Source organism: Rhinolophus sinicus, linkage group LG12 (assembly GCF_036562045.2).
Source record: "Rhinolophus sinicus isolate RSC01 linkage group LG12, ASM3656204v1, whole genome shotgun sequence".
In the NCBI taxonomy this organism is placed as follows: domain Eukaryota; kingdom Metazoa; phylum Chordata; class Mammalia; order Chiroptera; family Rhinolophidae; genus Rhinolophus; species Rhinolophus sinicus.
Genome location: NC_133761.1, coordinates 12,360,792 through 12,386,846, shown reverse-complemented (window position 1 = coordinate 12,386,846; position 26,055 = coordinate 12,360,792). Strand labels below are relative to the sequence as shown.

Below are 26,055 nucleotides of genomic sequence, written 5' to 3'. Positions count from 1 at the left end.
CAATAAATATTTTTTTAACAGAATATTTGAATTTATCTTCCTACCAATGTCCTAAAAACTACAAACCAATGTTGTCAAAGGCATGGAAAAACTTATTAAATCCATTCATTAAAGAAAACATGGACACCCACAATATGCTTTTTATATACTCTGGGAATAAAAAGGTGGGGGAAAAAAAATCCCTGAGTGCATGTACTTTACATTCTGCTAGGAGAGACAGAGTCATACAAATTAATATTTAATGGCAGGTAGTTATGAAAACAAAGCAGAGAAAGGGAAAAAAACCAGTGCTGGGCACAGGAGCTATTTCTCTAATTGAGAAACCAATCAGGGAGGCCTCTGTGAGGTGCTATTTGAGCAGAGAAGAGACCTGATAAAAATAATGGATCATGCCAGCCAACTATCTAGAAGAGTACTCCAGGCAGAAGCATGAACTTTTGTTTGTTATTGGTATTTGTCTAAATTGGCACCAACGTGAAGGACAGTAATTTGGTGCTATCTAAAATTTTTAATGTCACAGTTATTCCACTTTTAGGAATGGGTGCTAGAAACCACATAGTAATGCTCACAAGAATTAAAAACCAAGGACGCTCACTGTAGCAGTTTAATAAACTGGGAAACAACCAAAATCCTATGAACAAGGATTTGGATAAATTATGGTACATCAAGACAACAGAAAAAGCCATGTTGTTTTTAAAAGGCATGAAACTTACGTATTAAAAAATACATAAGATATATAAAGTAAATTGCACAATAGTATGCATCATATAATTCAATTTTTGTAAGAGAAAAAAATTTATAATGCAATCTCACTACAGACACACACACACACACACACACACACACACACCATCCCACTTAACAAGCACATATACCAAATAATTAACAATGGTATCGTTGATAAGAAAACTTTTCCTTATCATTTTATTCACTTCTATAGTGTTTGGAATTTGTATAAGTTCTTATTACTTTGATACAAATAACTTTCTTTTTAAAGTACAGACTTTTCCTCCCACAAATTACCTCTTCTGGCAGAGAGGAATGGGGTTTGTCAGAAGTTGCAAGTAGTAAAACTGGAGCAAATGAAGGGATATTCTGTAATAATGTGGTAAAAGTGGCTTTGAGTGTTGGTCCAACTATTTCCCACCACAAGTGGATATGAGGAACATACACTATGCTTGGTGCTGTTCTCTTAGCTTCACGGATCATCTAGTAGAGAGAAAAAAAATCACATTCAGTTAAGAGAGGCAGCCCATCAGTAATGCTAGCTTTATTTGTCTGGAACGATGTTTAACTTCCCAGAATTATCATCTAAAACCCTCAAGTTTAAAATGCTTCCCCTAATCCCATAATCTTATTGTTAAACGTGTTGTTACGTCTCATTTTTAGGAAACAATAATTGCTTCAAGCAATTAGAAAACAGCTCAAGAACTCTAGACTTTTCTGTTGTAAACAAGGTTAAATATAAAAATATAAATAAAAAACACATTTACATTTAAAAAAATCTAAATATAAAAATTATGAAAAACAGAAGCAGCAGACTGAGTACTCACTACATAGCAGTCATTGTTTTAAGTACTTTACTAAATTAATTCTTGCAACAGCCATACAAGGTAAATACTATTATCTCCATTTTGTAAATGGGGAAAATGAGGCAGAGAGCTTTAATAACTTTTTAAGGTCACTAAGATATTAACTGGTGGAAATGGGATTTAAACCCAAATTCTTTTAATGACTAAGCAATTACGCATAGTTTTATTTTGTGAACCTAAAGTTGCAAATCAGAAAGACAAAAAACAGTACAAAAACAATGAGACAAGTCTAGATTTTGTCTCTGGAAGACTGCTTTGTCTTACACCTTATTTATCTGGGCAACAATGAATTACCTGGGCACACATTTCTTCAGGAGATGTGGCACTGACTCCAAAAAGAACAGGAATGTCTAATGTATATACTGCAAATTTTTCCAAAGTATGGATGACAGCTGGTGCCAAATGAGAACTTTGCCCAAATCCTGGTTCTCCCACTATCAATATTCTTGGCCGAAAAGACATAGGTTGATAACAAGTATTTCTGAAAGAAATGAGTAATAAGCTATGCTTTAGAAAAAAACAATAGTTTACATTTTTCTCCCGAATCACTAATTATGAACTTACATAAGTCAAAAATTTGGAATATATGGTTGGTCAATCATAAAAGCATGGCTCATATGGTTTTTGGAAACACTGTCCACAGATTTTTAAGAATACTTTATACAGTGGAATTTTTACTATAGTGACAATTACAACAACAGAAGATTTTTTGATATTTTAACTTAAAAAAACAAAGCAGTCTAGTTGGCATCTTCAATCTTTTCAATGACCATCTCATTTAATTTTAGGGAATTTATACACCAAAAAATATATTCATTTGCAAGGGAAATGTACCTATTCAAATGAAGAAAATTAAGATTTTCTTTTGCCTTATTAGAAGAATTCTGAGAAAGCCCATTGTCATACACTGACGGGACATCATCATCACTGTATGCCAAGTCACTGTCCAGCAGAGGACAAGAAATATCTACAAAACAAAGAATTGTACATTAGTAACTTTTCTGGATGGCCAAATTTTTATGTAATGCTTCAATTAGCAAATCAGTAAACTTCAATGACATTTTCTAGAGAATCAAAAATATTTGTGTAGATATGAATAACAAGTACAGTAAGTCCTCACTTAACGTTGTCCATAGGTTCTGTGACTTCAGGCGAAACAATGTACAAAGAAACCGATTTTATCACAGGCTGACTGATATAAACAAGAATTTAGTGCCTACAGCATCTCATCAATGTTACAATGAAACCATGTAGAATGAATAGATGTTATTCAAAGACCTGCTGTAAATATAAAAATGCATTCCAAACTTAAAATAGATTAAATTAAAGGCAATCCATAAAGTAAATTTTCTTCAAATATCCAAGCAAAGCATGACCAAACTCCTTTCAAGAGGCTCTGTATAAAGAAACATTCCTGGGATATATAAAACATTTAGTTTTACTGATTATGAAAACTAACTTTAAATGGTCAGTCAAGTTTCATACCTGAGTCTAATGCTTTATTTGTTCTGATTTCTGCGTGTGGAAATACTCTCTGCAGAGCTTCTAAGATCTTGTGAACAGTGCTTTCCAGGAGTGGTTTCACAATGGAGGACAGTGCCTGCCCAGGTGATGTCACAGCTCTTTGGGAGGCTGGTATCATCTTTTGCATAGCTATCTCAAAATCCTTAGCTGAGATATGAATTGAAGAGAGATCCAACTGCAGTTTCTCACTGGTAGTATAGATCTGTGGGTAGCGTCGACGCAGAGCACATAAAGCAGCCTCAGAGCATATTGACTTAATATCTGCACCACAGTATCCTACTCAAGGGAAAAAAAAAGAAACAGTAAACCACCGTCCTATTAGCATGACCATGGTTTAAAAAAAATTAAAAATCACATTAACAGTATAGTAGCAAAATATTTAGGAGTAATAAGACTAAAATCTTTCTTTTACCTAGTGAATTTATATGGTGGTGATAACCATCAACAAATCAACTTTTGTAAATGAAATGTGCAAACACTAATATAGCACAGGAATCAAGAGCAAGAGTTTTAAAATCTCAGATAAGGTTCAATTTCCAATTTGTCATTTACTAGATGTGTGATCTTTGGAGAATCATTTATGTTCTGTCAGCCATTTCTACATCTGTAAGATGGGGATAATGTTACCTACTTTGCAGGACTGATGTGAGACTTACCTGAAATAATATATATACAATGCTTAACAGGATGACCAGAAAAATGCACACAGTCAGCAAAGATAGCTATTATTATTATTGTCTATTTTGCTCTCAAATCCCCCAACAGCCAATTTGTCAAATATCTCTACTTAATATCAGAGGACTTTATAGGAAGAAAACATGTCACAAATAAGAGATGAGAAACAAATATAACCTTGCATTTCTTTAAATACAACCTCGCAAGACTACAACTTGTTCCATCTTTGAAATGAATATATTTCTTTTAATGTTTAAAAAGCAGTGTTTACCAACACAGTTTTCTGCTAGTTCTTCAAGAAATATGTCCAGTGGTTTAGGATTCCAATCCCTTGTGTGAATCTTTAGAATTTCTTTTCGAGCCTACAAATAAAAACAATTTTTTTCATCTATAATAATAGTGTGCTATTCAGAGTAGAATAATTTCAATTTAATACTTTTAATTATCTAAAATGTTAAAGATATCAATACCTAAATAAATAGAAATACAAAACAGTGAAAAAAAAGATGAATTTGTAAAAGTTCAAGGAATTCATGTTAAACAGATTTATATTTATAGTACTCAAGTTCCATTTATCATAAATGTGAATGAGAGAAATTAAGTAACTACTGAACTATTGTTCATTCTGGTACATACTAAGAACTGGTTTTTTTAGAGTAGTGACAGATCTACCTGTATTTTCTTGCTTGGTTCTCAAAAGATTAAGTGGCTTTAAAAAAACATGGTGGTATTCATGAAAAAGCCAAGGCTAACAAATTGGCTAAGGACTGACTGTTCATTAGGCTATATGTTCTGAAGCAAAATAAAGCTGTATGATTAATATCCAAAGGCTGTGCTCAAATTGAAAGAATTTTAAGAGCACTTTTAGGAAGGCATTAAAAAAAAAAAAAAGAAAGAAATACCCAAGTTCTTTTCTTTAAATGAAGTAATACCTCCCTAAAAATGCATAGCTGTTAATCATAATTTTGCTTCAGAACATACAAAACTTGATCTGCAAATTTTCACTGTACCAAGACTTGTTCATGATAAAGGCAACACATTCTGTCAAAACTTGAGTGATGTTAAATTCTTACATCTTTATCAGGTAAGCTGAAAAGGAATTCTCTGTCAAAGCGACCAGGTCTTCGTAAAGCAGGATCAATAGAATCCAGCCTGTTGGTAGCACCAATGACCACAATTTCTCCTCTGCTGTCCAATCCATCCATAAGAGCTAGCAAGGTGGAAACAATAGAACTAAATTTAAAAATAAGAGAGAAAAGATTAATTGATTAAATGCTGAATATATCATTCCTTCTTTTGGTAAGAGTTAATACATTAAATGTGAATGAATTTTTTGAGAGCATCCCACTACTTTCAACAAATTAAAAACGCCTGTAAAAATACCACACTAAATGGTATGTAGAGATTAAAACCAACAGAAAACATAGATGGTCGTTTGAGTGCCACAAATGGATCCTCAAAGCCATTTCATAAAGCATCAATTCTCAAAGGAATTTGAGAGTTCTCAAACAATACACATCAAAAAATACTAGTATGTACCAGATAAACAAACACTATTTAAAAATAACAGTGTTCCACTGCATACACATTATCAAACAAAGGACCCCAAAATAAAATAGAATATACATAAAGCATAAAAACATAGGATTTTAATTACATTTTAAACTTTTGATTATGGACAGAGATTAGTGGGATGATCTCCACATCCCAGTCTCAACAATTAATAATATTCCTTTTATATGTCTTAATCTGACATCTTTAAAAAACAAAAAAAGCTTCAGACAAATCATTTAATCCATAAATAAAATATTTATGTATGTATTTCTGAGATAAGGACTTAAAAACTCCCACAATACTGACACCAATGTAAATAATTCCTTAATATCACCTAATACCCAATTTTCTCAATTTCTCAAAATACCGTTTTACATTTTATTTGTTCAAGTCAATATACACACACACTTGGTCAAACATCCCTCAAATCTGTAACAGTTCCCATCACACTCCCTCACTTTTTTTCTTCCTCCACACCATTTATTTGTTGAAGAAACTGGGTCATCTGTCTTGTAGAATTTTCTTCCCACACTGTGGACAGGACTGATAGCTTCCTGATGGGGTCATTTAACTTGTCCTCTATCATTTGTATTCCCTATAAACTGGTAGCTAGATCTAGAAGCTTACAGATGCAGGTTAAACTACTTGGGATAGCATTTCATAGGAAGATACCATGTATTTTCTATTGTATACCTCAGGAGGCGCGTACCACCAGTTTCTCACTTAAGATTGGTGGGTTGGGTTTAAATGAGGTGTTCTCAGCTTCCTCCACTCACCATAAAAACTTCACTATCGACCTTTACACCTTACTGTTTCAGCAGCCATTGATTATTGCTTAGAGCAGTGTTTCTCAACCTTGGCACAACTGACATTCGGGTCAGATAATCCTTTGCGGTGGAGCGCTGCCCTGGGCATTCTAGGGCGTCTAACAGCATCCCTGGTCTTTACCCACTAGATGCCAGTAGTGCTCCCCTCCCTACCCCAGCTGTGACAGTCAAAAATGTCTAAACATTGGTCCCCTGGGGTGCAATATCACCCCCCAGTTGAAAAGAACAGGTCTAGATTCCGTTTTTCATAAGGGGTTGCAAAATGTTGATTTTTAAATTTCCTCTGCATTTATTAACTGTGATTTTCCTACAAAGAACATCGTTACTTCATCAACTATGAAATTAACCTGAGTCATAGCCTGAATCATGGTTAAAGAACAGGAAAAAAAATACTCAATTCATTCTCTTTATCAATTTTCAAAGTAATGAGTCACTGTTTTAGCAACCTCTGGTGACCAATTAGATTTTTTTTTTAAAAAAAGACCATTAAAAACTGACTTTTTAAATGTTATTCGATGCATTTCAACCTGTTGTAGTCATTACTATTTTTGATGTTCAAATTGTCCCATCTTTGGCATATGGAAACCGCTTCGAAATTGGCTATGTCATTCTGCTATGACCCCTGTAGTCTTCGATTGCTTCCTTGCTTTCAGGCATTACAAGATGTTCCAGGCTTGTCTTGCTTATTTCCTGACTCAATTCTGAAACCCATCATCTCTCCTAAGAGCCCTAGTATTTAGAGACCACAATCCGGGTGCTAGTGGTACAAATTGCTATTGAATTGTGATGGCTTCTAGACCTTTTTAGTGTCCAGAGCTTGGAATTATTTTTTCTTTGAAAATAAAAAATTCATCATGGATTCATAATATCTTTAATTCAAAGTAAAGACTTTAGGGTTTTAATTTATTTTATATGTGCATCGTCTTCATCTTAGGCTAAAAAATGTTATTTTCTAATGCATCAACATAATTACTTGCACACCAAATTTCTCTTAAAATATATATGTATGTGTGTGTGTATATATTTGAGATGGCATATGCTTGCTAAAATAACTCTAATCCCTTTAGAACTGTTCCAAAATATAACAAGTACTCAATTACTGCAAAGTGATGTTAGTATTAAATGTTTCTCCCTATTAACACAATGAATACAGTATGGCTGATAATGAAATGTGTCATATATTAAAAGTTTGTTGATTACTGGTAGGATATGCAGACATAACTTTTTACCATAGTACTTAACATTTTAATTTACTCAGAGCAACAAATGACACTGTATAGCATCAAGGCCACCAGAATATAGTAAATATTGTCAGGGGTTAGGCAAGTCAAAATCTATCATTCACATTATGTCTCGTTCCTCTTTTATTATCATCTACAATAAAAAATAATACTGGAGTAATAAAGGCATGCAAACACTTGCTTTAGGGTATCCCAAATTAATTAAGCAATCAGATAATTCATGAGACCATTTGAAAAGAAGCTCTGAAAGACTGAAGGTGAACTGGGACTAAAAGTAATTTAGATTTAAGTTGAAGTGGCACTAAGGAAAAAGTGCTCCTTTGAGTAAGCAGCTTATCATAGGGGACATTCAATTTTGCCATCCTGAAAATGAATTTAGGCTGTCATTAGAATGTTAAACTAGCAGTCAAGCACTAAGACATATTTTGTTTGGCTCAGGCAGTGTCTTAAAAGCATCTGAATTAGTTGGCAACATTTAAAAGATAATTAACACCAAAATTTGAATATAAAATTTAAGAGAGAAAATTTATTTTTCAAGTCTGGCTCAGATTCTGCCCTTCAATAATAGGCTGAAGTTAAAAACAACTTGCTATGCTCTTATGACTGAACATTCAAGCCCCAGCCCCACTCTTAACCTTTGGCCTGCCTCAACTCACCGGCCAGTGGGCATTTAAGTTTGTATCATGAGTTCAATCTGTAACCAAGATTTTAATACTGTACTTGAGACCTGCCATCCAGAACAGGCTCACTTTTTCTTTTTCAACTATGTATTGGGGTTCTACTAACAAAAAAGAAACTACTGCTTTTTAAAGTTTCTTTCACCACTCAACTAACCATTCTATCCCTGATGAAATATCAATACAGCTCAGAATATAGGAAAAAAGGCAGACACGTCATCAAGCAAGTTTTACCTGTGAATTTGATCTTGCCTGCTTGATCGTACTGGAGCCAGACCATCAATTTCATCAAAGAAAATAATTGATGGGCGCATCTGATAAGCCTAGAAAGTAGGTCCAGTGGTTGCATGTTATCATGAAAAATTTCAAATATGTAGACTTAATATAAACCATTTAAATCCATTTTCATTCTAACTTGCTTACAGAATTTATAAATCTAAATGTAAATTCAAGAACTATGTTTTAAGGATTCAGTCTAAACTATAATAACATGTAGTTTAATTTTGTTTGCACTTTCAATTAGACATACTCAAAATACACTCTATTGACTACATAACTTAGATTTCATATAGCTATCATTATTGGGACACACAAAGAAACACCCACTGTCAACAACATAAAGACTAGAATACGACAGTGATACAGTCTTCCCTCCGTGTCAGGATGGGAAAACATTTAGCAAGATGCATAGTTAAAAAACAAGAACAACAACAACAAAACTTCCAGGAAAGTTAAAACAAAAAAATCTCAGTGAGTTCCCTAAAGAGATTTAAAAACATTTGCAGCAATATGTCTCAGTAGCTCAGAATCTATTATCTCACATGTGCTGTCAATACAATCTGGAACATGAAATTGAAAGCCACTCTAGGGCAGAACTAATCTTCTCATATTGAGACATAACTACTACTATCTCTCTAAGTATGAAACTACCACTCACTCTCTAGGTATGCAATCAAAGACTCCAAAGAACTTAGATACAACTAACTGTTCCTTTCTCTTCTTACTATAAAACTGTTCCTTATAGGTTGGTGTTATCTTCATATACAAAGGAAAATAACCTAGGAAGATTATATATTTAGTCTAATTCTTCTTAGTTTATTTCTATGAAATCTGATTAAATGCAATATTTATCTAATCCTTACATACTTACATCTACATTGATTATAGATCTAGATAGGCAAATTTTAATGTCATACCTGATCAAATAGCAATCGTAGCTGTCTTTCGGACTCTCCTACCCATTTACTCAGACAATCGGCACCTTTCCTCATAAAAAACGCTACTCTCTTATCTCCTCGACTGCACTCATTGGCAAGTGCTCTAGCAACCAGAGTTTTTCCAGTTCCAGGTGGACCATAAAACAAACAACCTCTGTGAAAGGATAAGTATTATTTTAGTAGTACATTTTTAAAAAGTAGACTATTTCAACAAAATTACAAACTAATTTCATGAATGCTCTTAATTAGTGAATAAAAAAGTAAGACAAACGAAATATTTCAATCCACAAAGCAGAACCTAAAACCTGGGAATTAGTATTGATATTACAAAATTAATATTGAAACTAAATAAAACCCTTTATTTAAAACAGTATTTTATTCATTCATTATGCTCATTATAGTACCTTTCCTTGCATAAAAGTCATGCTTAAAAAACTTGATAGTTTACTTTTGTAACAGGTCAGGGGAAAGAATAACAGATTTCATTTGCAATCTTTGGTCTAAGCCTCAGTAACAGAACACCCAAAGTTTTGCAAGAAAACATGTTGGGATTGAACAGGAGAGAAAGTAAGATAGGAGAGAGAATTTAAAGAAATAATGACGGTTGGGCAATAGAGAATAGGACAATGTAAATAATTTAAAATAAATTTTATGGCATCACTGCCATAGGGTAACCTACAACTTTTTCACATATTTCCAAAGTTATTCATTGCTCTTAGGATAGAATTATGAGAAAATGGGCTATACTCATAATTCTTAGTAGAAATGTAAAAAGGGTGTAGAAACAGAATGTGTCAGGTATTAAGATCTATTAAAGTAATACGAAATAATCAATTTCAGATCATCAAATAACTGCTCTTGGAAAGAAACACTTAAGGAAAATCCCAGAAAAACAGAAATGACATAAGAATGGTGGGGAAAAAAATCACAAGTGATAGGAGAAAATCTATTAATAACATATAAAAGAAAAAATAATAAGAAAGGGACATAATCAAATGTAGACGTAAAAAAACAAGGCAACTGGTAAGAAAACAATCATATAAACAAATGGAATAAACCACAGTGATTTTAATGTACAAAAGCCAATGCAGGAATAGATTTTAAAAACATATCTATTGAGCCAACAATCTTCTTTGTGAGACTGTATCTTAAAGAAGGAACTAAGGGTTCACACAAAGAGAAAGCAGTGAGATGTTCATGATATTGACATTTGTGATAATGAAAAGTTGGGAGAAAACTGAATAGCCAGAAACAGCAAAATCAAATAAAATTTAATACATCCACATAATGGAACATTATTCAGCTGTTACAATGGAAAGACAACATACATATGAAAACAGCAAGTTTACACAATCATGTATTTGATTTTTATGGGGGTAAATGTATGTTGTAAGGAAAGAGAAATACAGAGAAAAAACTATGGGAATTTGTTGTTGCTTCTAAGTTCACTATATTATTTTAGGTACTTCTAAGATTTCCTATAAGAAGTAAATGTTATTATTGAATATTAATATCTTCCTGATTAAAAAAATTTTACAGCTGAGTAATATTAACTGAAAAATAAATTTAAAAAAATTTTATTCACCAATGTTTAACTGTCATTGTTTTATAGTACACACTTTTATAATGCAAAAGGCAAAAAAGCGTACTAATTTAAAAAAGTTTACTTAAATCAATGAGGGAAGAAAAGGAAGATTCAGGGAGAAAAGGTGTATAAGGAAAAGGGAATCAGGGACTAGGGTTTAAAAATGGGTTAATAAGGTATAAAAACTGGAAGAAAAAGGAAGAAGATAAAAAAACAATGGTGATATAAAAAGTTCAAGAGTGGACTTCTAGTTAAACTTGACAGATTGAATACATGGTTTTACCTGTGGTCTTCCTTTTAATTTCACTAAAGTGCATAAAACAAAGTGAGTAACAAAATGAGACAGCACTTGAGGTATTCCGACAAAATTGTGCAATTTAGAATGCAGATGACTTTAGCAGACCTGAAAAATCTAAAAACCTAAAATAAAGAAGCTCCTAAAAAGAAGGCTAATTTTCAAAACCCCTTTCAGGATTGAGAGGCAATATGTATCTCAAGGAGGTGTAAAAGGTAGGGCTGCAAACAGAAGGAGGGAGTAAAACATTATTAAAGAACTTGGACACCACCCTGATCCCTTTTTGCTGCCCTGTGTAGGCATCTTGCTTGGATGGTTTACTTTCTGATAGAGGACAAGATGAAATGCTGTAGGAAGTAAGTGAAAAACTCCACACTTAACGGTGGAGACTAACCCTTGCTAAAATGGTATGCTAAAATGCTGACAGACAGGCTCATAAGCTTCAGATAGAAGACTGGAGGATGTGTCTCTGGGAAAAAAACACCCCTAGATACTGACTTTGAGGACTCGAGGACTCCTGGTGAAAGCATCAGCCCCACCACCAATCACCCTAAGGTGAGGCCTACAAGTTAACAAGCGCTACCAGTGAGCTTTACAAACATGCTTCACTCTTAAGAGAGCCAAGGATTGCTAGACACTTGGGGAGGGAAAGCCTCTAACATCAAGAGAGACCAAAACGAGAGAAAAACGTCTAGAAAGTCCAACATCCAACTGACATGAATTGAGGTTAAGAGAAAAATTGGAGTGGAAAAATTCCCAAAGAAGTGATACCAAAAAACTTTCCCAGAAATCAGACATGTTTACAGATTGCAGAGGTATAGATGGCATAATAAAGGGGGAAGGGGAAAAGACATAAAGGAAGTGTGACGTCACATGACTGTTCTCAAAATATAATAATAATAGTAATAATAATAATAAAAATAACCTCCCATACACTCTTTTTCTCAGGACATTCCTAGAATGTGCTGCATCAAAACACAGCTATAAATGAAGGTCTTCGTTGAACGCAGCACTGAAAGAAACATAAAGGAAATCCCACGAAGACGGTGATGGACAGTCCTAAGGCTTAGTTGTGTTATAAGACTAAGAGTAATCAGTCCAGAAAGAAGCTGGAGAACAAAGCCTCCAGGATATGCCTACAAACATAAGGAGCCAAAACATGATTTGATATGTTCAACTGTACTGAAAAGAACTTTATAACTCTAGTGAAGACTTTATGGATGAATTGATAAGTATAAAAAAATAAAAACAAAAGCAAAATAATAAAACTTCAGATATAACTGAGGGGGGACAAGAGGGTTGTAAGAGAGGAAATAACGTACTATATAGTTGTCATAATATACTATCTATGGTTCAGATTAAGAAATATTTACATAGTCATAAAGCAAACACTGAAAATTGATTCAACAATTTTATAGATGTATAAATGAACTATTGGGAGTATATGAGGAAGGGAAAGCGTAGGTATATGTAGAAGGTAGGAAAAGTAAAAGCCAAATAGTCACTGTCCATAGTTTGAAGTATACAGATTGTGTCTAAAATTAAAAAAATTAAAAATTATAGTATAAGCATATGTACAGCTAAAGGATTTAAAAGTAGTTGGCTCTGAAATGGAGAAAGGTAGAAGAGGGACTACTACCATTTTTTAAAAAAAGAATTATAGTACTATTTGATTTTTTTAAATTATGTACATATATTACTTTGATACAAACTTAAACTAAATTTTAAAAATAAAAGAAAAAAAGTAAAATGTATGTATGGGAGTAATATCATTCAATGTATCAAAAACCATGGACAATCATTTTTCTCAAGGATAATCAATTTTGAAACCATTTTTCATGTTACACATTAAGAAAGTAAAAATATTAAAAGCACCCAGAAACTTGCAAAAAAATGTACAAATACAGTAGGCCTGAAAAATTTCAACAGAGAAGCATTATCTTTCTGGACAATCATATAGCATAGCACAGATTTTGGCTACAATAAAATGTATAATTAAATTACCTTGGAGGTTGAATTTTGAATTTTTCAAAGACTTCTGGATAAAGTAATGGAAACACAACCATTTCTTTTAGAGCTGCAATATGATTAGACAGGCCACCAACACTATCAAATCGTACCTGGCAATGGGAGAGAAACAGTAACATTCTTAGATGTGGAGTCAAAATTAAAATGTCACTCCACCCCCAAACTACACCCAAACCCACACACAGTCAACTGAGTAATAGTGCCTTAGTTGTGGCTTGGCGATTTAAAATAAAAAAAAATAAAAAAAAAATCTGCAAAAATTTTTTTTGATTAAAAATTTTGATTAAAAAATATATGTATTTTTTTAAACTTTAAAACAAAGAACATTATTACAGCTCAAGCATACATTTCAAGACAGTACTCACTGAAGAATCTAGTTGCATTGGATCAACATCAGCAAGACTTGCTCCAATTTTCATTCGATCTTTATAAATTCCTTTTAATTCATCTTTCCGAAAATTTAGTGGGAGGCACCTATTTTAAAAATAAACAATAAATTGCATAGAAGCAAGCACAGGTACTAAACTTATGGACCTTGGATTCAGAGAGGATTTTATGAATTTGACCTCAAAGGAAAGGGAAATAAAAGCAAAAATAAATGAATGGAACTGTATGAAACTAAAAAGCTTCTGCACAGCAAAAGAAACCATGAACAAAACAGAGACAACTGACCGAATGGGAGAAGATATTTGCAAACAACACCTATGATAAGGAGCTAATATCCAAAATACATAAAGAACTTGTATAACTCAACAACAAAAAGCAAACAATTCAATTAAAATTGGGCAGAGGACCTGAACAGACAGTTCTTCCAAGAAGACATACAAACGGTCAACAGATATATAAAAAGATGCTCACCTTCACTAGCTATTAGGGAAATTCAAATCAAAACCACAATGATATACCACCTCACACCTGTTAGAATGGCTATTATCAACAAGACAAGGAATAATAAGTGTTGGAGAGGTTGGGAGAAAAAGGAATCTTCATACGCTGCTGGTGGGAATTTGGTATAGCTACTATGGAAAATAGTATGGAGGCTCCTCAAAAAATTAAGAATAAAATTACCATATGACCTAGCAATCCCCCTTCTGAGTATCTACACAAAAAATCTGAAAACATTTCTCCATAAAGACATATGTACCTCTATGTTCATTGCAGCATTATTTATGGTGGCCAAGATACAGAAACAACTAAAGTGTCCTTTGATAGATGATTGGATAAAGAAGATGTGGTACATATATACAATGGAATATTGCTTGGCCATAAGAAAAGATGAAATACTGCCATTTGTGACAACCTGGATGGATCTTGAGATAATCATGCTAAGCGAAATAAGTCAGACAGAAAAAGTTGAGAACCATATGATTTTACTGATACGTGGGATTAAAACTGAAAGTGACAAAACGAACAAGACAAACAAAGAAACAAAAAGTCATAGACACAGAGAGCAGTTTAGTGGTTACCAGAGGGTAAGGGGGAGTGAGGGGGTAGATGAGGGTAAACAGGATCACTTATATGGTGATGGATGGAGAACTGACTCTGGGTGGTGAACACACAATGCAATATATAGATGTACTACAGAAATATACACTTGAAACCTATATAATTTTACTAACCAATGTCATCCCAATAAATTTAATAGATTTTAAAAACCAAAACTATCAACTCACTTTCTCCCCCAAATGCCTTGTTAAAATATGGGCATTTTTCTTAAGAATTTAAAACAAAATTTCAGCTGCAACAATCTTAAGATTATGTATTTCAACTTTCTCATTGCCTATATAAGTTGAGAACTTAAATGTTAGAAATAGTTATATCTGAAGTTTTATTATTAAAATTATATAATCAAATGAAAACAAGTTTTCAAGATGCCACAAAACCATAAAATAATTCATGGTTGAGAATTCAGCAGCATCAGTATACATATAATGATCATTTCTAATATATATGAATCTTTACCATTTGCCAGACACTATTCTGGTTTTAGGTGCTTGAGATGTATTCCTGCATTAAATCCTCACAACAGTCTTGTGAAGTATTATTATTTCCCCAATTTTCAACAAAATCAAGACAGAAAATGTAAACTAAAATGCCCAAGGTCACAAACAAGTCAGTGGTAGATCCGGGAATCAGACCAAGCAGGGTGTCTGCAGACCTCCAGCAACTGCTAAACACCTCTCAGCAAAGTAGTCAGTTCACCAGGATTTGGATCCACATCAATCCTCTCAAGCAAGAATGAATCACTACTTTCCTAACTACTTTCAAAAAGTTATGGTACGTTACAAAGAGCATGCCTAGAAGAAGCTGCTTGTTTTATCAATGGAAAAATGAAAACTGCGTATGTTAGAGGTTAAGATACTTGTACCAGAAAGCCTAAGCAAAGAATGACTGCTGCAAATGAACACAAGCGAAGGCACCATGCTTACTCCCAGTGACAATTCTCGCTAGCCCCAAATTCCAGGAGGAATTTACACTGTGAAACCTAAGATGGACAAATTTTCAATTGTGGCTTTTTAAAGGATATTTCTTAAATAATTTTTAATAGAAATATAACTGCATAAAATTCACAGGATTAGATGCACATTTCTATGAAAGCAAAGAAAAATCCACGTAGTCTAACTATACAGCTTTTGGATGATTTAAAAGCTGTTGTTCAATAGGAATGAAATGTAAGCCAAAATGTAATTTAAAAATTCTGTTAGCCATACAAAAGAAAAAAGTAAAATTTTAATAACATATTTTATTTATCCCAATATATCCAAAATACTGTATTATCATTTCAACATGAAAAATTAATATTTTAAAAATAGAGCTATTTTATAGTCTCTTTTTTGTACTAAGTCTTTGAAATCCAAGAGTGTATTTTTTTTTTTATACAAAAACTTACAGTATATCTCAACTCAGACTAGCTACATTTCAAGTGCTTAATAGCCACACATGGCTAGCGGCAACCATTAATGTGATAAAAGAATAGAGCTTAGGATACAAAAAATGGTTGGTTTGCATGCCCCTTCAATTATTATATTCCAATTGCTTTGTCAAGCATTTGTGTCCTACTCTAAGAATATTAGAATCCAATCACTGCAGTTTTCACTCACCCACCTACATCTGCACAATGGGAATAATCCTTGCCCTATCTACTTCATATGATCATTGTGAGAATCAAATCAGTTGATTAGTTTATGTGGACTTATATTACAAGGAATTATGAAATCAGTAAACCCTTCCATTTTTCTTAAGAGTTCTAAGGAATAAGAACACATTATTGTTATTATTAAAAACAGTGTGTTTAAATAGAAAAAAATTTATTTCCTGAAATCAGTGTTTACCAAGCACCATTCTGAGCTATAAAATGGCTGCACACACAAAAAAATGTTCTAACCTAAACTAAAATGTTATTAGTTTTAACTGTAGATATTTCAAACAAGACAGCATTCTGGCTTTATACATTAACCTATTGTATAATTTCTTAAATAGTCAAGCTGTACCTATTCCCAAATAACTCAGCTCTTTCACTTTTTAAAGTAATAGCTGGTTGGGGCCGGCCTGGTGGCTCAGGCGGTTAGAGCTCCATGCTCCTAACTCCGAAGGTTGCCGGTTCAATTCCCACATGGGCCAGTGGGCACAAGGTTGCCAGTTCAATTCCTCGAGTCCCACAAGGGATGGTGGGCAGCGTCCCCAGCAACTAAGATTGAACATGGCACCTTGAGCTGAGCTGCCTCCCGGATGGCTCAGTTGGTTGGAGTGCGTCCTTTCAACCACAAGGTTGCCAGTTCAATTCCTCAAGTCCTGCAAGGGATGGTGGGCAGCGCCCCCTGCAACTAAGATTGAACACGGCACCTTGAGCTGAGCTGACGCTGAGCTCCCAGATGGCTCAGCTGGTTGGAGCGCATCCTCTCAACCACAAGGTTGCTGGTTCGACTCCCACAAGGGATGGTGGGCTGCACCCCCTGCAACTAGCAACGGCAACTGGACCTGGAGCTGAGCTGCGCCCTCCACAACTAAGACTGAAAGGACAACAACTTGACTTGGAAAAAAGGCCTGGCAGTACACACTGTTCCCCAATAAAGCCCTGTTCCCCTTCCCCAATAAAATCTAAAAAATAAAAAAAATTAAAAAATAGCTGGTAGTTATAAAAGGCATCAATACGGCACTTACCTGTTGATAGCTCTATTACGGCTCTTTTTCCTCCTCCTCTCAAAGTGCTGTTCATCTTCAGAAGAGGAGGATGAAGTAGAGTCACTACTGTGGATTGCATGCCTTCGCCTAAAGAGGAAAATTAAAATCATAATGAGGAAGGGCAGGAAAAAGAGCGTAAGATCCAAACATCAGAAATACCTAATGATCCAAAGAAGGTTTATCCTAAAATCAATACATCTGATGAACCAATGAAGTAAATTTTATTGGTTGAATCTTTTAAAAGGAATAAAAGCCTTGGATAACTGAGAGGAAGGGGAAAAAAGGTAACAGGCTGTGTCAGAGCTGACCATCAAATGTTTATTAAGAGGGGATATGGTACAGGCAGTTACTTCTTAGTCTCGATATAAATCAGTTATCTTCAAAGAGAAAGGTACGAAAAAGAGGGTATTAGAATCTTTTGGACTATAATTTAAAAAAATATTTTCAATATTATACTATATATAATTTTACATTTTAATGGTAATCACCTATTTTGAAATGTCAAATGACCTTAAAAGGAGAACATGATAATTTTTATGTAAACCAAGGGGGTTAAGAAAAGTTAAAAAAATTTTAGGAAACAGAAATAAGATGGCCTTTTATCTAGTATATCATCAACTGTAAATTCAGAACTGCCACTTAATGTGTAAATGTGGGCGAGTTACCCAACCTATATATAAGCTTCAATCTTCTCATTTAAAAAAATTAAAATACAATCAAATTCTTAGGCTGGTGGGTAGTATTAAATAAGATGTCAAGTGCTAAAATATTAAATAATTTTTTAAATCACTTCTGGCTTTGGACAGTTGCAAAAGACACACAAGGGGCAAAAAAAAGTCTGGCTGGGGAAACCTTTAATCATTCCATTGGCTTGGGTCTAGCGCTTCTCCTGAGTCACAGTGCAATCATGGTTAAGTAGGTGTTTCCAAAAATAGAAAAGGGTCACAATCTATTATCTGCATAATGTAGGTCCAGAATCCTGTACCTAAAGACTCTGAAAACAAGTTTTCCCATTATATACTTAACAGCAAAACATGACCGGAATGTCATAAAGGCAATTCATAGTCTCCATTTGTCACACTTACTATGATTATTCATGATTTCCTATAGAATTAATATATTTGACTAAGCAGTGTTGGCCCAGACACCATTAGAGATGTTTATATTGCATGTTACCTCTGTAAATACTCCTCCCCCCAAAAAATCAGAATTCTGAAACACAAATGGCCCCAACGGTTTTGGAAAAGGGGTTATGGAAACAGATACAGGTGAGAAAATAATCCTCCACTGTCCACCTACCCAAACATACTCAAGACCATTTTTGTGACCAGCCTGAAACTGAAACTGTCTAGTGTAAGTCTGAAATTTTATATGAAAGACTAACTTATTTAATATTACCATTAACACTACAGAGACTCTAACTTGTAGTCGCATAACTCACATTATTGTATGTGAATTTAGTATGCATTCAAATAAAATTAAGATTAACCTCACAATTAATAAAAGGGACTAACATTTACTAAGTGAATAAAAAAATTACTAAATGCTTTTTGTACCAGTTAGTTGGCATAGTATCTCATTTACTCTTAATTAAAACTTGGAAAAAGTACTTATTAGTAGGCTCATCTTACAGTCAGAGCCAATGGGGCTCATAGTTTAAATAACTTGCTCAAGATATCAGAATTAGTCAATGATGCTGTCAGAATTCAAACCCATATCTATCTATTCCAAAAATCCTCATTCTATACACTACACCGATGATTTCCAGTTGTTTATTTCAAAAAACTAGTCAACTTATAAGCAAAAAACAAAACTTTTGGACTGAATTAGTTTTCCACATTTGATTTGCAAATAGGGATTATTTGTAAACATTATGGTTACAATAATAAATACACGTAGCACTTAATATGTGCCAGATACTATTTTAAGTGCTTTAACTCATCTAAGTCTCACAATATTATGAGATAGGTGCTCTTATACCCTTCCTACAGATAAAAAAAAACTGAAGCACAGAGAGGTTAATTTGCCAAACATAACCAATACTGTGTTTCCCCAAAAATAAGACCAGGTCTTATATTAATTTTTGCTCCAAAAGACGCATTAGAGCTTATGTTCAGGGGATGTCATCCTGAAAAATCATGCTAGTGCTTATTTTCCAGTTAGGTCTTATTTTTCGGGGAAACATGGTAAGTGGTGGAGCCAAGCTGGCAACCTAGGCTGTCCTAGTCATGGGTCCAGGTTCTTCATAATTATTTTGTGCTGTAGAAAGGCCAGTATTCCCGTTTAAAAAAGATTCTGAATACACATACCACACTCATGTTTTCCCATTTTACTAAAAACTTGAAAACTTTGGCATGGACAAGCACTGTGAACCTAATCAGAGTGTCTAGAGTTGCCAGTCCTAGTTCCTTGACAAGGAGCACTTTGGAATCCTGGTGAAGCAATTGTGGTATTATGTTATCCTCTTGTTCAAAGGGACTAGGCTTGTTCCAGAAACTGCATAATGAAGCTAAAGAATAAACCTTAGATGACTAGAAGTTATCAACCATAAAGAAGAAAGAAAATCCTGCTCAAAGGCAGCATTCCAGAAGCTCTGCTGTGATAAGTTACCAAAAGACCCTTGGAAGATCCTGAATTGTGGTTGCAAGGTTTCTTGACCATTTGCCATGGACACCAAGGGCAATGTTCAAATGATTCTTTGGATATGTGCTTTATTTCCATGCCTCACTAGCTGAAGTAGAACATAAACTATAAATAGAAGCTGGTGTCTTCATGAAAAAGTAAAATGACTGCCATTAAGGTTGTTGGAAGAAATGAGATGTTCACACCACCGTGGCAAGAAAGTTCAAAAAAAAAAAAAAAGAGGTTTAAAGGGTTACATTCGAAAGGTTAGGTAATAATAAGTGTTAGTAAAGATGTGTGAAAACGGAAACTCATACACTGTATATGGGAATGTAAAGTGAAGCAGCAATTTGGAAAACAATCTAGCACTTCCTAGAAACATTACATATAGTTAGCATTTGACCCAGCAATTCCACTTCTAGGTATATACCCAAGAGAAATGAAAATATATGTCCACACAAAAAGGTGTACGCAAATGTTCATAGTAGCATTATTTATAATAGCCAAAAAGTAGAAACAAGCCACTGTCCATCAACTGATAAATGGATAAAGAAAATATGGTACAGGAGTACTTATACAATGAAATCTTATTTGGCAAGAAAAACGAATGAGATACTGATTCATGCTATAACATGGACGAAACCTGAAAAATGTTATACAAGTGAAAGAAGCCAGTCACAAAAGATTCCACTTATATGAAATACCCAGAATAGGCAAAACTATAAAGACAGAAAGTAGATCAGTGGTGGCTTACAGCCAGGGGATGGAGGTATTGGGGAGTTAAAATTAAAGAGTGGAGTTTCTTTTTGAGGCAAGAAAAATGTTCTACAATTGATTGTGGTGCAAGTTGCACAACTTCGTGAGTATACTAAAAGCCATTGAACTGTACACTTTAAATGGGTGAGCTATAATCTTTACGTGGATTATATCCCAATAAAGCTATTATCAAAAAGAAACTTTAAAGGCAGCTACCAAAACCAACACCAAAAGGTCATTAAGTCAAACAATGTGACTCCAGGGTACAGCTTAAATCTCGTAGTTCATACTTTAAATGTGTCAGGATTCTCTGCTAGTCTATGAAATCCAAGGGCAGGAAACCTGGGCTCATTATTTTTACATCCATAGAACTTGGCACATAGTAGTACTGAAACATTTGTTAAATAATTGGAAGGGAAAAAAATTCTACACCCAAGGAGCTATGCAACAATGTGAGACACTTTACAGAGAGTAAGAATAGACTCTGTGAACCCAACATGGGAACTCTTAACACCAAAGGGGCAAAAAAGTTCCTACCGATCCAAGATACATTGCAAGTGACGACTGTAGAAACAGTCAACAAGCATGTTACTTCAAGAAACAAAGGAGTCAAGATGGGAGAAGAAATTAAATCTCAAAGTAACTGCCACCCTCTCATTTCTGCTGGATCAGATAGGTCTGTCCTTTGAGCCAGGAAACCAAGACAGCTGTCTTGGGCCCTATGCTTGTTAGGGATTCCAGGGAACACTACACCTTACTCTCCTATTCTGAAGATCGTTACATTTCCCTATCAAAATATGGGTCTTGAACAATATTCTAAGGGGCCTATGAAAAGTACTGACAGTGTGGCCTCATTTGAAGTGCAATTTATCTTGGAGAGCCCTGACGGATTGAGTTTGCCTTCCTTATCCTCCATCCTTCTGGGTTTTAATTGTGAGAAAAGGGATGATGTAACAAGAAGTCTAGAATATACACTTGTGACTTTGGCATTCTGAAAATGAAATTACAAAACCCAGGGACACAAGTCGTATTTCATATTTTTCCCAGAAAAGAAGAATTTATCCACACCTACTAAAGTGTTGCTTTCTATGACCAAAACATGATCAGCTAGTCTGCTACTAGGAGGAGACATCTAAGAACTGTTCAAATTGCTGAAGTCTCATAGGACTTTAGTCTTACTTCTGAGCAAATTAATATTAGGAAAAAAGTACCATTTCCCACTACAGTGTCATTTTTTTTCTGCATTTTCAGTCCTCACCAAAAAGCTCTCTCATTCACGAACTACTATAATGCTACCATTACCCAGAAAGTTCCAATGCATCAGAAATCCTTTTATTACTTTGGAAAATGAGGAAATACCAAGAATTACATCTTGGGATGTACATATGACAAACACTAACTGTTGGAATGTAGAAGGGAAAGAAACCCACAAATAATCTGAACAAAGAAAATTAATTTTCCTCCTATATAAGAAACAAATTTTAAAAAACTGATCCAGAAAAGGATGGTCAAAGTCATGAGAAGTCTAAAAGCTATGTAATTTAGAATTTCGTGATGGTAGTAAAACATACCTGTGATAGTATATGAAGATAAGACCAAACTCAAACTCTAAGTTCATATAAAGATTAAATGAAAGAGACTATGTAAAACGCCTAACACCAAATCAGGAATACAGTAAACACGGAAACAAAGGTAGCGGTCTATTACTAAAGTGTGAAATAATGGAGTAAACTACCTTATCACGGTAAGTTACTGACAATTTCTATTAGTGGAAACAAAAGCAAAAACTATTCAGTGATAGTGGGGATTAGAGCACTAAAGGCATAGTTAACTCTTCCAAATATAAGATTCTAGAATTTTTATCCTAATACACCCAATTCTAAGACTCTAGATTCCTATCTTCCAAATAGCCAAAATTATGTTGTCATAAATTAATCATTATTTCAGAACCAAACCTGTTCATTCGTTTACAGTAAGGACTTCGTGGACCCCCAGGAGATAATCGGTATCTTGGTCTTGCAGGAGAAGCTGGGCCACTATAAAATATATTGGGCTTTCTCTGGTGACGAGGTTCTTAATGGAAAAGAAAAACAAAACGTTAGATGCATATGACATATAAATATGTATGAAGATAGTTTTGCTCTTCATATAAGTACTTACAAAGGTGCTGTATTGTATGAAAATACTAGTACAAATCTCCTCTAGAATATTTTACAGCTCATGTTTGAAATCATTTGCAAGGTTGCTGTTGAAAACATGTATAGATAGTACAGATACCAACCAACCAAAACATATATTGGCACAAACAGCCCTTATGATCGTACTGATGCATAACAGCTGATTATCAGCCCTGCATGTAAATGCTCTTAAGTATCGAGGCACAACTAACAAAAATCAAAAGCAGTCCTATTTATACAAACTGACAAAATAAATTAAGTAGAAATGCTGTGAAATCTAAAATAAAGAGACTTGAAATTTCAAAACAGCCCAATTATTTGCTTTGGTAAAGGCTAAAATTTAACTCTTTGGAAGAACTGACTTCTTGCACATTTAGGATAGGTTAAGAAGACAACAGTCATGAGTATTACACAAAATAAAGACATGAAAAATAATAATGGAGGAAGGACAGTAAAATCAAAGGTAATATAGTTACATAGTCTCCTAGGAAAAAAAAAAAATCCAGCCCTTACTTTCCAATGGAGCCTGGTAGTAAACAGTAGCTTTTCTCTGTCTAAGATAATATCGTTTCTGATTATCTTCTTCTCCATCTTCTTCTTCATCATCGTCTTCGTCATCTTCACCATCATCTTCATCTTCACCATCATCTTCATCTTCTTGGTCTTCACCCTCTTCAGATGATTCTACAATTAAGAAACATTTACTTTCAGGATACTCACCAAAATGTTAATGATTTTTAATATAGGGGAATTAAGAAAGAAACAGACCCTCTTTTTAAAATTATTTACTTCTAGATTGTTCAGAAAGAATCTGTAATTCTTTTACAACACTAAATATTTTTGAAAAATGGAAAGAAATTAAATGTAGTATTAAAAACATCTAGAAAAAGGAAAAAAAAGGAAGTAGAGAAACAAGTTTAAAGGCTACTGTCAGTAAGTACCAAACTAAAGTTTATGGTATTACTGTTAATTTCATTAAGATAGGTGACTACACTTAAGCTTCCAAATTAATGTAACATGTTGACAAATTTGAGTATCTCCTCACCTAGTTTTTGCCTTTTAAACTTAAATTTGACAATCCAACCCGCCCTTCTGACTCACTGAATTACACCAGGGCATAACTCAAATAAACTACTTATGATAATGTAAAACACCAAACATTTAAATTGCATTTGAGAAAACTGGTTCTCACTCAAGAAAAATTCTAATAAATTACAGTAGTAAGTCCTAAATAAAACAGCAAAACTTAACTTTAATCACTTTTTAAAGTTAAAACAGGTAGAGAGATATGTATCTGTCTATGTATTACACAAGCAAACCAGTTTTATTTCCTTTAGAATTGATTTCAAGTACCTTCCTTGACAAAATATACTATCCTTTTAAGATCTCCCCACCTCACTTTCTTCTTTCAAATGATGACCAAATTCTGATCTCCCACAAACTACAAGTGTCACAGCTTCTGAATAAAAAGGCTATGTCCTACTAAATAAAAGTACTGAAATTCAAACCCAGAAGATAGAACAAGAGAAAAGACTAACCCACACTGCCTTCTTGATTGTCAGTTGTTTCTTCATCTGTTCTTTGAATACTTTTTTGTTTTCCTCTTGTGTACATATTAAGATTCCCCTAAAAACGTTTAAATAAAAGCCATTAACATTTAGTACACTTATTTTAAAAACTCAGTAGGAATTTTGCTTCAATCTTGCTCAAATTGAATATTTATAGCTATAAACTCTTACAATTGCAGCAATGACTAATGACAGATCAAACAAATGCTGAATAAAATGATGACCAATTTAACCAAAAATAGGCAGGTACTATAGAAAAGAGGTTAAACTGAAGATTATTAAATCAACCCCTTGATGGAAGAATGTATTTACTTCTTCTGTTTCATTGAACACTCCCAAGTCTTCCAGCTCTCTCATTCGCCGTCTACGCATCTTCTTCATGTCATCCATTTTTTGAAGTACAGCTTCAGCAGTGCTTAAAAAAAATTGATACCAATATAAGCTAAAACTGTAAAATAGGACATTTTTAGAAACTTAATTTTCTTTCTATTATATTATTTGAGCGCTGAGATTTTTAAATATCTCTATTTCTTGATTTACTTGTATCAAAATATTTTTAAAATTTCCTCAAAGAATTTAAATATGCACATGCAATTATTACAAAGTCCTTTACTAATAATCATTCTCCTCTACTCTTTACACAAACTATGTGCATTAAATATTTGCTGGGTTGAAATCTATGATCTCCCCCCAACAAAAGTTTTGCCAGCTAAACCATCTTGATCTAAATAAATTTTACTTACTTTGTTATAAGTTTGTCGAATAGCACTGACTGATTCACACTACTGTAACGACTTCTAATCCTACAACTGCGGCGAACTTCAACATCACCATTCTCTTCATGCAAGTGTTCTGCAGTCTGGACGATGTTTCTAGCCCTCAATGAGTGAGTAACTGGAATCACTTTGTCTTCATAGATGTGTACATAAAAAAATGGAAAGATTTGAAATAACAGCATTTATAAAACAATTCTAAAATGAACAACTGAATAGCTATACTTCCACGTAACAAATTTAACCTTTCTTAAAAATATTAGAAAACAAAAATAATTTAACCTTTCTTACAAATATTAGAAAAATACAATTACAACACACACCTAACATATGATCCAGTCATTCCCCTCTCAAGAGAAAAGGAAAGATATATAATACAAAGACCTGTACACAAATGTTCAAAGCAGTTTTGTAATAGCCCCAAACTGGAAACAACACAAACATCAATCAAAAGATGAATAAATTGTGGGAAACAACCTAAGTGTCGGTCAATGGATTAGTGGATAGAGAAGATATGGAATACACTAAGTCCTCACTTAGTGCTGTCCACAGGTTCTGTGACTTTAAGTGAAATGACATATAATGAAATCAATTTTACAATAGGCTAACTGATATAATCAAGAGTTCAATTCCTACAATATCTCATCAATATTATGATGAAATAACATTTGAACAAAAGGACATTATTCAAGGACCATCTGTAAACACTCAATGGAATATTATGAGAAAGAAGGACATCCTGTTTTTTTGCAATAACACAGA

At 33.9% G+C, this 26,055-nt stretch overlaps 1 protein-coding gene across 2 annotated transcripts in view; it reads right to left on the bottom strand.

Moving 5' to 3' along the window:
* Positions 1-26,055, bottom strand: part of ATAD2 (ATPase family AAA domain containing 2) — a 51,428-nt gene that overhangs the window by 12,195 nt on the left and 13,178 nt on the right. For both annotated transcript variants that reach the window (XR_012490692.1, XM_019719294.2), the window contains exons 4-19: positions 25,264-25,429; positions 24,833-24,935; positions 24,491-24,578; positions 23,466-23,636; positions 22,731-22,848; positions 17,377-17,484; positions 13,581-13,689; positions 13,192-13,307; positions 9,287-9,461; positions 8,325-8,413; positions 4,865-5,024; positions 4,063-4,153; positions 3,078-3,392; positions 2,427-2,559; positions 1,887-2,073; positions 1,024-1,209 (exon numbers count right to left, since the gene is read on the bottom strand). Coding sequence is in view for 1 of the 2 variants with exons in the window: in XM_019719294.2 (XP_019574853.2) it covers positions 1,024-1,209; positions 1,887-2,073; positions 2,427-2,559; positions 3,078-3,392; positions 4,063-4,153; positions 4,865-5,024; positions 8,325-8,413; positions 9,287-9,461; positions 13,192-13,307; positions 13,581-13,689; positions 17,377-17,484; positions 22,731-22,848; positions 23,466-23,636; positions 24,491-24,578; positions 24,833-24,935; positions 25,264-25,429 (2,315 nt within the window). In the remaining variant the exon portion in view is untranslated. The remainder of the gene's footprint in view (positions 1-1,023; positions 1,210-1,886; positions 2,074-2,426; positions 2,560-3,077; positions 3,393-4,062; positions 4,154-4,864; positions 5,025-8,324; positions 8,414-9,286; positions 9,462-13,191; positions 13,308-13,580; positions 13,690-17,376; positions 17,485-22,730; positions 22,849-23,465; positions 23,637-24,490; positions 24,579-24,832; positions 24,936-25,263; positions 25,430-26,055) is intronic.